We start from the raw sequence: 12,553 nt of genomic DNA, 5'->3' as shown, positions 1-12,553 counted from the left end.
CAGGCCAGGTTCCTCACCATCAAACACCTCATACACACAGTATCCCTCTGCCCAAGGATCAAAGCCGGGACTTGCCTGCAACTTCTGGGCCACATGGCAGCTACCGCATTTGTGGTGAAACACAGCAGACTACACATGAGGTGCTTAGAGGGCTGGCTATTTTAGTATACAAACCTGCCAAGAACAGCCTCCACATGATGGTAACTCCACCTACAAACATGCTGAACTCACTGTACTAGTGGACAGAAAGGGAGAATATATGCACAGGAGTTCTCTTTTGCCAAAATTCCCCCACACTCATGCTCACCACAGACGCCTCCCTGATAGGCTGGGGTGCACATCCGCAACCCACACAACACAAGGCGGGTGGTCTGCACTGGAGGCCCATCTGCATATAAACCTCCTAGAACTCAGAGCAATCAGGTACTCCTGCCTTCACTTCCTCCCATTCATTCAGAACAAATCTATTTGAGTTCTCATGGACAACATTACATGCAAATTCTATATCAGGAGTCGGCAACCTCTGGCACGCGGCTTACCAGGGTAAGCAGTGGGAAGCTGCGGCCAGCACATCCCTTGCCCGCGCTGCTTCCCTCCACCCCCATTGGCCTGGGACGGTGAACCACAGCCAGTGGGAGCCACGATCAGCCAAACCTGCTGATGCGGCAGATAAACAAACTGGCCCAGCCTGCAAGTGTGCTTACCCTGATGAGCTGCATGCCAGAGGTTGCCGACCCCTGTTCTACATCAACGGACAAGGGGGAGCAAGATCACACTCCCTGTGCAAAGAAGCCATCAAACATTGGAGCTGATGCATAGGACATTGTGTAGACATCACAGCCTCATACCTGCCCAGGTGTCAGAACATCACCACTGACACCCTCAGCTGGCACTTGTCACACAAACACGAATGGGAATTAACTCCTATGATCGCATCCTACCTATTCTCCCTTTAGGGTTCTCCTTCGATAGATCTATTTGCCACAGCAAGGAACCGCAAATGCCAATTATTTTGCTACAGAGTGGAACTCGGAACCAGCTCCCTGGGAGATGCGTTCCTAATCCCATGGAACAGGACTCTTATATATGCATTCCCTCCGATTCCTCCTTTAATACACAGAGTTCTCTGCAAGATCAGGGACGACAAGGCCAAGGTCATACTTATCGCCCCAGCATGAGCCAGACAGACCTGGTATCCTTACCTAGTTTGCACATTGATCTGCTCTCCAAGAACTCTCCTGATGAGACCAGACTTCCTCTCCCAGAGCAATGGTTGCATCCTCCATCCGCAACTGGAGAAACTTCATCCAATGGCCTGGCTCCTCGTTGGTTCCAATTGCACGAACTAGCCTGTTCAGAGCAAGTCAGACGTGTTATAACGCAGTAGACACAACTCCACTCGCTATACTTTCTTTCGAAAATGGAAACGATTCTCAATGTGGTGCTTACAGAAAACCCTCATACCCTGCACCACACCCCTTCCCAATATCCTAGACAACATTTTAGAACTCAAAAACAAAGGTCAGAGTTCATCTCACAAGAAACTGGACGGCTCCTCTGTCTTCACCGACCCTACTACAAAATGCTTCCTTACCAGACTCCAAAACCTCTACCCTGAAGTCCACCCCCTCCCCACAACCACCTGGAATTTGAACCTCGTCCTCAGAGGCCTCATTAGACCTCCCTTTGAACAGACAGGTACCTCCTCCTTACTCCACATGTCCAGGAAGGTTGCATTTCTTGTGCCCATCACATTAGCTAGATGGGGCAGGGAAATAAGTGCGCTCATGGCCAACCCTTCATACGCTAATTTCTTTAAGGACAAGACCACAATGCGACCCCACCCTCAATTTATGCCAAAGATGGTGTCCTCTTTCCATCTTAACCAGCTGATACACCTCCTCCTTTTTACCCCAAACTCCACAAAAACTCACAGGAAGTGGCACTTCATACCCTTGACATTAGACGGGCGATTGCCTTCTACTTGGACAGATCAAAATCATTTAGTAAATCACCCAGACTCTTCATATCCACTGCAGAATGCTCCAAAGGAGCTGCTAACAGTGGCTCTCCTTGTGGATCTCTGACTATATTAGGTCCTGCTACCAGATCCATGACACTGAACCTCTTGACAGCATCAGAACTCATTCCACTCAAGCTATGTCAACATGGGTAGCATTCCTACACAACATACGCATATGCAAAGCCGCTACATGGTCGTCGGACCATACGTTTGCCAAACACTATGCCATCATACAAGACACCAGAGTGGATGCTATAGTAGGTCATACAGTACTGTCTGCCACTGCCAAACCTGCAACTCCAAAGTCCCCCCAACCATAGCTGGTCCTGCTCTACATTTACCTGCAGTGGAGCACCCACAGGGACACCACTTGAAGAAGAAGAAGAGGTTATTTACCCTTTGCAGTAACTGAGGTTCTTCGAGATGTGTTTCCCTGTGGGTGCTCCACTACCCACCCTCCTCCCCTCTACTTTGGAGTTTGACTTAAAGGATTCTATGGTGGAGAAGGAACTGAGGGGTTCGGAATGCGCATGCACCAAACAGACTCCCAACGGCGCCACAAGACACGAACTGCACACGCGCATCCTGATTGGGCTCTGCTACCAAAGATCTCTGATTAACAGCCCTGGGATGCACCAACGCCTGAAGTGGAGCACTCACAGGGACACACATCTCGAAGAACCTCAGTTACTGCAAAGGGTGAATAACCTTTTCGTATACCCCCAAGAGCTCTGAAGGAATTCATATGTGAAATGGCAGAACTACTAACTGTAATTTGTAACCTATCATTTAAATCAGCTTCTGTACCAAAATGACTGGAGGATTGCTAATGTCAAGCCAATTTTCATAAAGGGCTTCAGAGGTGATCCCAGCAATTACAGGCTGGTAAGCCTGACTTCAGTACCAGGCAAACTGGTTGGAATTATAGAAAAGAATGAAATTGTCAGACATATAGGTGAATGTAATTTGTTGGGGGAAGAATCAATATTTTTTTTTTTTTTAAAGGAAATCATGTCTCACCAATCTACTAGAATTCTTTGAGGAGGTCAACAAGCATGTGGACAGGGGGGGAATCCAGTAGATATAGTATATTTAGATTTTCAGAAAGCCTTTGACAAGGTCCCTCACCAAAGCTCTTAAGCAAAGTAAGCTGTCATGGGAAAAGCAGGAGGGTCCTCTCATAGACTGGTAAAAAGATATGGTTAAAAGATAGGAAACAAAGAGTAGGAATAAATGGCCAGTTTTCAGAATGGAGAGAGGTAAATAGTGGTGTCCCTCAGAGGTCTGTACTGGGACCAGTGATATTCAAAGTATCCATAAAATGATCTGGAAAAGGGGGTAAACAGTGAGGTGGCAAAATTTGCAGATGATACAAAACTACTCAAGATAGTTAAGTCCAAAGCAGAATCTGAAGAGCTACTAAATTGAGTGACTGGGCAACAAAATGGCAGATGGAATTCAGTGTTGATAAACACAAAGTAATGCACCTTAAAAAACATAATCCCAACTGTACATATAAAATGATGGGGTCTAAATTAGCTGTTACCACTCAGGAAAGAGATCTTCGAGTCATTGTGGATAGTTCTCTGAAAACATCCACTCAATGTACAGCGGCAGTCAAAAAAGCGAACAGAATGTTGGGAGTCATTAAGAAAGGGATAGATAATAAGACAGAAAATATCATATTGCCTCTATATAAATCCACGGTACACCCACACCTTGAATACTGCTTGCAAATGTGGTTGCCCCAACTCAAAAAAGACATGTTGAAATTGAAAAAGGTTCAGATAAGGCAGGAGTGTGCAAACTTTGTGGGCCGAGGGCCACATCTGGGTGGGGAAATTGTATGCAGGACAGGGGGTTGGGGTGCAGGAGGGGTGAGGAATGCAGGACGGGGCTTATTATAGTGTGAGGAGAGATTAATAAGATTGGGACTTTTTATCTTGGAAAAGAAATGATGGGGGGTGGGATATGATAGATATCTATAAAATCATGACTTGTGTGGAGAAAGTAAATAAGGAAATGTTATTTGCTCCTCATAACACAAGAACTAGGGGTCACAATATGAAATTCATAGGCAGCATGTTTAAAAGAAACAAAAGGAAGTCTTTCTTCACACAGCACACAGTCAACTTGTGGAACTCTGCCAGAGGATGTTGTGAAGGCCAAGACTATAACAGAGTTCAAAAAAGAACTAGATACATTCATAGAGGATAGGTCCATCAATGGCTGTTAGCCAGGATGGGCAGGGATGGTATCCCTAACCTCTGTCTGCTAGAAGCTGGAAATAGGCAACATGGAATGGATCACATGATGATTGCCTGTTCTGTTCATTCCTTCTGGAGCACCTGGCATTGACCACTGTCGGAAAACAGTCTACTGAGCTAGATGGACCCTTGGTCTGACCCCAATATGACTGTTCTTTTGTCCATCTTTGGCATCCCTCACTAAACAGACACAAGAGAACAGAGCTCGTGCAATTGGAGAAGGATGAGTCCTTCAACAAAGGGGGGCAGTTTGAAGTCTCTGGAAACGGCATATAGACAAAAAACCATCTTGAACAAAGCCTGCAACTTTCTGGATTTAGTTTTAGACTTTTAGATGCACGTCTTTACTTTTATTTGCTTGTAACCCTTTCTGTCTTTATTCCTTTACTTGGCATCACTTAGCCGGTTTCCTATTGTTAGTAAGCTTGTTTACTTTTACTATGAACAAACTCGGTGCTGTGTTTAAATTGAAGGGTGTATTTACCTCAGTTAAGTTAATAAGCTGTTTTTTGCCTTTAGAGGAACGAATAAACCCTGTTGTTTTTCTGAACTGACCAGGGAAAGGGCTGGACATAGCAGAGACACAGTTTTGCGAAGTCAGAGACTGGGAGTGTGTAGGGGGTCACCTTGCTGGTTGTAACGAAGGGTATGTCTACACTACGGGATTATTCTGGTTTTACAGAAACCGGTTTTTTAAAACAGATTGTTTAAAGTCGAGTGAACGCAGCCACACTAAGTACATTAATTCGGCGGTGTGCGTCCATGTACCGAGGCTAGTGTTGATTTCCAGAGCATTGCACTGTGGGTAGCTATCCCGTAGCTATCCCATAGTTCCCGCATCTCACCCCCAATCCCATAGAATTCGGGTTGAAAGCCAATCATGATGACAAAACCCAGATGCGCAGTGATTCGGGTAAATTGTCACTCATCCATACCTCTTGAAAGCAAGGCAGACAATCATTGGCCTTTTGTCGATGGATTGCCCTGGCAGACGCATAGCATTGTAACCATGGAGCCGTATGATCCTATATCACTGTCCCGTATGTGTACTGAATGCGCTGACAGCCGCGTTACTGAACGAGTGCAAAACAGCAAGCATTCATTGCCTATTGAAGTAACAAGGCCCGGTATTGACACCGTCTGCTGTTTCTGGAAATTGTTGAATGATGTACCAGTCATATCTGTCGCTGCTGCTGTATAGGGTGCTCCTGGCTGCTCACTGAGTGGCCAGGCGCAAAATGACAAAATGAATGACTTCCGCAGGTCGTTTCCTTCTTTATGTTTGTCTAAAATAAGAGTCGTCCCTGCATAGAAGTAGTGGGAAGTCTACAGAAACAGAGAGCACAGACCGCGTCCGTGTCGAGCCCAGATTATTCGGAAAATGATGAGCTGCATGCCATTTAGGTGCCCCGCAACACAACCCCAAGCCATTGTTTCCCTCCTCCCACCCCACCCTCCTGGCTACCGTGCAGTTATCCCCCATTGATTATAATGACAAATAAAGAATGCAGGGAATAAAACAAACACGGATTTTAGCGAGAAAATAAGGGAGAGGTACTCCAAGCTGCTATATATTCCAGGCGGGACGATTCTCAGTTACTCATTAAAAGGGTGCGAGGGAGAGAGACAGCCTCTGCTGCTAATGATAGTCGCAGAATCTAATTAGACATGAAAGGGCAGTGGGAAGGGAGAGGAGCTCCCTCCAGCTGTTATCGATGAGGATGGTTACACAGCCCTACTGCACCTTCGGCCAGACTGAAGGCTACCAGACCCAAAGCTAAAGAAGGCATAATGACGGGGAGTCTTCCATTTTTGCCCAGGCGCCCCCGCATTACCTCACGAGGCAGCCAGGAGCACTCACGGGATGATTGACTGGAGACGGCTATCAGTCTTAGTGCTACCGTACCGTCTTGCACCGGGGGAGGAGGAGACGAGCTCTGTTTAGCGCTGCATCAACCCGCTACCAGCAATCCCAGTAACATAGCGTGATCATTGAAAAGAGACTCAAAAACTATTTTTTCCTTTACTTGGGGGGGTAGGGATGGGCGTAAAATTGACGACATATTCCCTGAACTAACTAAAGCGACAATGTTTTGAACCCTTCAGGCACTGGAGCTCAGGAAGAATGCAAATGTTTTGGAGACTGCGGGAACTGTGGGATAGCTCGAAGTCCTCAGCCCCCTCTCTCCCTCCAATGAGGTTCCATTGATTCTTTGGCTTTCCGTTACGCTTGTCACAGAGCACTGGGTTGAAGTCCCTGCTGTGCCTGTGTCTTATCATAGCCTGGAAGATTTTTCAAATGCTTGGCATTCGTCTTCTGGAACAGCTCTGATAGAAAGATTTGTTCCCCATACAGCGATCAGATCCAGTATCTTCGTACGTCCATGCTGAGAGCTCTTTTGGATTTGGGACTCGCATGGCACCCGTGTTTGATCAGCGCTCCACGTTGAGCAAACAGGAAATGAAATTCAGAAGTTCGCGGGCTTTCCTGTATACCTGGCCAGTGCATCCGAGTTGAGATGGCTTCCAGAACAGTCAACACGATCGGAACTGCACTGGAAGATACCGCCTGGAAGCCAATACCGTCGAATTGCGGCCACACTAACTCTAATCCGACATGGCAATACCGATTTCAGCGCTACTCCCCTCGTCGGGGAAGAGTACAGAAATCAGTTTTAAGAGCCCTTTATATCGATATAAAGGGCTTCGTTGTGTGGACGAGTGCAGGGTTAAATCGGTTTAACGCTACTAAATTCAGTATAAACGTGCAGTGTAGACGAGGCCTAGGGCTGGTAGAAGTCTATGTGGGGCTGCAGACAGACTGCTGGGGTCAGAGCTGCTGAACCGGGGCTGTCTAGCACACAGACACTTCACAGTGTGACCTGCATGGTTGTGAGCATCCTAGGCTGGAAGGTACAGCAGCAAAGCATTAAGACATTCAGGATTGGAGGGCAAGTGGCGGTACAACCTCTCACTGGTCTGGATTGCACCCAGAACCACGTGGCATCTTGGCAGTGTTTTTTTTTATTCTGGATTTTGCTCCCTTTGGTCCACCAGAGAAAGAAGTTGGCAGTTTTTTAAGTTTATGGTGCAGAATACACTGTGTGCTCTAGTTCAGTGGTTTTCAAATTGCAGGTCGTGACCCAGTACTGAGTCGTGGACTGTAAGGCACTGGGTCACAGCGGCTCTGGTCAGCACCGCCGACCAGGCCATTAAAAGCCCCATTGGTGGTGCTTCCCGGCTAAGGAAGGCTAGTCCCTACCTGTTCTGACACTGCGCTGCGCCCCGGAAGCGGCCAGCAGCAGGTCCGGCTCCTAGACAGATGGGACACGTGTCTTGATGTGCTTCCCCCACCCCAAGCACTGGCTCCACACTCCCATTGGCCAGTTCCTGGCCAATGGGAGCTGGGGGTGTGTGTGCCTGTGGGTGAGGCCTGTGGTGCCAGGACAGGTAGGAAGCCTGCCTTAGCACCCCTGCTGTGCTGCTGACTGGGAGTTGCCTTAGCACCCCAACCCCACTGCCCCAGTCCCCAGCCCTGAGCCCCTCCCAACCCGGAGCCCCTTCCTGCACACCAAACCCCTCATTCTTGGCCTCACCCTAGAGCCTGCACCCCCGTCCCAGAGCCCTGGCCCCTCCAGTACCCCTGCCCCAGCCCAGAGCCCCCTCCCACACCCAAACCCTTCATCCCCAGCTCCCTTGGGTCACGGGCATCAACAATTTTCTTCAACTGGGTCGCCAGAAAAAAACTTTGAAAACCACTGCTCTAGTTCTTTCCAGAGCTTATAGCCAGGGGAGTATTTATTGCACATACTTCATTAGTGGATGAAGACAGCAGAGACAAAGGTGGGGTAGAATATACCATAGTTTATAAAAAAAAAATAATTTTTGTTTTTATAAAAGTGTATTTCCCTCCCCAAAGATGATGTCCCTTGTAAATAGTGTGTATTAGCTAAATGTGGATATGATGTACTGGTTTTAAAAAAAACCAAATACCAGGAAAGCTTCAGACCAGGCTTCACCTTGTTACAAATGATTTGTTTTGTCTTGCTTGCAGTTGAAGCATCTTGCCATAATGGAGATGAAACCATGGAAACTATTGAAGCTGCTGAGGCACTTCTCAATATGGACTCCCCTGGTCCTATGTTGGATGAAAAAAGAATAAGTGAGTTGAACAGTAGTAAATTAAATATATATGTGACAAGTTTATAAGAAAAATTTGAAGAAACTCAATATATTGTGGATTTTCCTGTATGTATAAAAATAATATCAAAGGGTGTGAGTAGATGAAACTTGCTGGCTTTGTTGGTAGCTTTAACATGCAACATGCCAGCTTAGGGAATCACATAAGCATAGGCTAATCAGTGTCACAGTTGGACGTTGGAGGTTATGAAAGAAAGGGAAATAAAATAGGATGTGTGTGTGTGTGTGTGAGGATTTAAATGTAATATCATGCTGAAATGCTACAGTTTATCTCGTTATTAGGTATTGTATTTCACATTGGCAAAGTAACTGAATGAATGCAGGTTACCTTAGATATGAATGAAAATGTCATGTTCTGTTATCACAGCCTTAGTTTCTGTTGCAAGTATTAAATTATTCTGCACTGTGTTATGTATAAACCTCATGAACAGGCTTGTTCATTTGTGGGCTGACCTCTTCTGCTGTGATAACCTTAATTATAATAATAAATTTTATGTACATTATTATGGCTATACTTTGACCTATTGAAATTTTTCCTTATAATTGGAAGTGTTTTTTAAAAGTGCATTTAATTCTGTAAAAAGCATTGATGATGTCATCTTTTTTTCCCCTAAGCAAATATGTTTAGTACATCTGAAGATGAAATTATTGTTGCTCCTGTTACCCATGTATCTGTCACACTTGATGGGATCCCTGAGGTTGTAGAGGTTCACCAAGTTCAAGACTCTTATGCTGAATCATCAGACACTCCAGAACTTGAGCAGCCTAAGAAGAGGAAAGGTAAGACATTCACAGGATATGTGAGTTTGGAATAGAAAATGCTTAGAGTTGTGTTTTCTTCTTCTTGTGTATATACAACAGCTGATTAACATTAATAGGAGCTACATATAGGCATCAAGACAACATAAACTAAGCTTACTCAGCTAGCTGTTCAGAAAAAGCAATTTTACTTGTGACAAAGTGAAAATTTTCTGTAGGTGTTTTTTTTGTTTGGTTGTTTTTTTTTAAGCCTAGGCATGCCTAGTTTCCCTTTGTATATTGCGTTGCTACTCAGTGGATGCAAAAGGGTTGACAGTGCTTCTAGAACAGCACAGGAGGTTTGTGTATGTGTGTGGCCTTGCTGTCTGGGGGGAATGAATACAGTCATGAAAGAGCTGGCTCAGACTGACTCGAATCCAGCAAGACATAGATGATGTTCCAGCAACTGAACAAACACTTGCCAGCAGGCAGGACTTGAGAACTGAGCTGGAGAGCAAAGTGTCAGGTGACTGGAAGAAGGGTGGGCTCAGGAGGTTGGACCAGGTAAGACAAAGGAAAGGACAGAGACAGAGATCAAGTATATCAAAGATTGGCTGTCTGATTGTGGCACTGGTTTGACCAGGATAGACTATGGCTTAACTTCTGCCTCTTCTGTGCTAACCTAACAACTTTCAGATTCATTGTGCCATAGTAATAAATGGTTACCTTGTTTTGAAAAGGTCACCTGTGTCACTGTAAGTACTCACTGAGAGCATTGTGCCCTGAAGGGGTAGAGTAAAACCTTCCATAGGACTCTTGGTTGGCTGGATTCAGTACAGGGCTCCACGGAAAGAAACTGGAATTGTGGGTGCCAAAGGCCCAGTCTGGGAGTCGTGAAGACCGCGGGCCTGCCCCTGTGAAACTGTGTGACTCCTTAGGGCCTGATATACTACAGAGGTCACTTTCAGGAGACTGGTAACAGGCTGGATTATAGACCAGACCCTGTGGCTCCAGGACACTTGTAAACTGAGCAAATGTGCTCAGATTCTAACAGTAGTTGGGATAGATCATATGGAATCATCATGCCCTGCAAAACATGGAACTTTGCTATGCCATCTTTATAAAGTCACTCTTCAAAGCAGAACCACACTGTAAGTTGTAAGGCCTTTTGTTATTTAAGTGTTCTAGTAGTTGCTTCTGCGGTACCTCAAGCATTATACTATTAACTTAGTTCATTTACCTAAGACAGGTTTGAAAAAAGTATTCTGTTTTATTTAGCATTAGATTAAAATATATCCTGCACTCTTTGCTGGAAGCTATTGGAGAATTGTTTGGCTTGAGGAATGTTTCTGTTAAGAACATGAGAAAAGAGCTAAGTTGTCTTTCTTTGTGGAAGCCTGATTGTCACAACTGTTATAATAGTCTCAATTTCCAATAGTTGTGTGTTTTTGTGTCTGTGCTCTGGTATTTATCACAACATGGTTTGCAGTAGATTGCAGCCTGCTTAGCAGACTCTGTAAGCTATCTGTCCAGCTAAATAAGCATCTAAATGGGGAAAATCACCATGCTTCATTGGGCTATCTGTTGTTAAAAAATGATTGAATAGAATTTGTAGTTTAATTTGTTTTAAATTTCTTATTATTTTACTGGATTTAGGTGCTTATATAGCTGTTAAAATAGAGTTACAAAAATAAAAATAACACATACATCCTGAAAAGCCTATACAAAAACATAGTAATATCAATTACACAACATCTGATCAAGCTTTGTACTATACCTTGAAGAGTTACAAATTCAGACTGTTGAACTAGAGGGGGAAATGCTCCAAAGCAGAAGCTGCATTAGGAAACTGCCCAGGAGAATGGTGGCTTGAGTGTCTTCACTGATTGCAATGTTGATGATGTCAGACATCAATTTCAGAGTAATGTGGTTCTGAAAACTAGTACTTTATAGGTTAAAACCAACATCTTAAACTCTACCTGGCCAGATTACAGAGTACCAGTGTTTATGTGCTCTATGTGATATATCATTCAGTAAGCAAGGACCTATGTCCTGTAGTAAGTTCAGTTTCCAGATGGTCTCGTGATATAGTCACGTCCAAGTAGAATGCCTTGCAATAGTTTAGGCTTGGGGGGAGAAAGGCATGGATTATTTTAGCAGCATGGTTTGTTTCCAAAATTCAAGGCCAGGACATGGCACAGCAGGGCGCACTCTTAGCTACAACTGTTAGAGTAACCAAGGATCTGAGACCCCCTAAATTGCTAACCTGTTTAAACAAATTTTAGATTTTCCCTTGATCAGAAATGTTATGATATGGGACAGTCAGCTCTTCTGATTGTTTCATTAAACTACCAAACATTACCTCAGTCTTGACTAGATTGAACCTCAGCCACCTAGTTCTCACTCAAGCCGCAATTTAATTAATTCCTGGCAAAATCAGACCAATGTTGATGTGGAGCTGGCGTTCTCAGTTTACTAAAGGCACTGCAGTCTGTCTCCTCGCTCTCCTTCTCAATGTGCTTGCATACATTTCATACAGACGAGGACACAAGATGGAATCTTTCAGCACCCCATCTGACTGAGCCCTCAGGGCAGAAGACCATTCAATCAAAGCAATCTTATAGGACTTCTTGCACAAAAGTAGCTGAGCTATTCAAGATGTCTCCATCTAACCCTGGTAGGGACCACTGACATTTCAGCAATCTCTCATGGTCAGTTAAATTAAAGATCCAAAACAATGGGTCTCAACCATTGTCATATACTGACCGCATGTGCCAATAGAAATATTTCAGGACTTCACCCCTCCCCCAATCTAGCCATAAAGAAATGAAGGGTGGTTGTGACCTCCAAGGTCAAGAACCCATGACCGAAAGAGTTATCTTTGTTGATAGCTATGATGACGTCCTTGGCAATATGATCAGTACAGTTTCTGTCCCATACCCAGCCCTGAATCCTAAGTGACTGGGGGAAGAAAACAAATATTGCCAGAGTTGCTCACCACAGTTGTTTCAATAAAGCTTTTTCCAGAATGAAGGTCATGCAAATATAGATACTTAGCAAGATTGTCAGTGTCAAAAGATGGCTGCCTGAGCAGAGGCCTTGCAGTGCCTTTCAAAAAAAAACCCCAGCTGGTATCCTGCCTACTCATGCTGCCAAAGGGGATATTGACATTTCAGGCCAATAGAAGGCTGAGCTGGCTTTCGCCAACCAGTAAAGGATGAGATTTTATTTCATGGACTAAAACTTATAGTTCCTCAGCTCCTACAAAATCTCAGTGAGCAACATTTGCTGAATTGCAGAACTTTTGAACCCTGAAGATATTGCT

The 12,553-nt window shown here is 44.8% G+C and overlaps 1 protein-coding gene across 8 annotated transcripts in view; it reads left to right on the top strand.

The window, feature by feature from the left end:
• Positions 1-12,553, top strand: part of ELF1 (E74 like ETS transcription factor 1) — a 143,934-nt gene that overhangs the window by 110,505 nt on the left and 20,876 nt on the right. For all 8 annotated transcript variants that reach the window (XM_032776931.2, XM_032776926.2, XM_032776930.2 and 5 more), the window contains 2 exons: positions 8,345-8,452; positions 9,106-9,270. In XM_032776931.2, coding sequence (XP_032632822.1) covers positions 8,345-8,452; positions 9,106-9,270 — 273 coding nt within the window. The remainder of the gene's footprint in view (positions 1-8,344; positions 8,453-9,105; positions 9,271-12,553) is intronic.

The sequence above is a fragment of the Chelonoidis abingdonii genome, chromosome 1, assembly GCF_003597395.2.
Source record: "Chelonoidis abingdonii isolate Lonesome George chromosome 1, CheloAbing_2.0, whole genome shotgun sequence".
Classification (NCBI taxonomy): Eukaryota; Metazoa; Chordata; order Testudines; family Testudinidae; genus Chelonoidis; species Chelonoidis abingdonii.
Note: the sequence above shows the minus strand (reverse complement) of the source record. Positions and strands in the feature narration are given on the sequence as shown.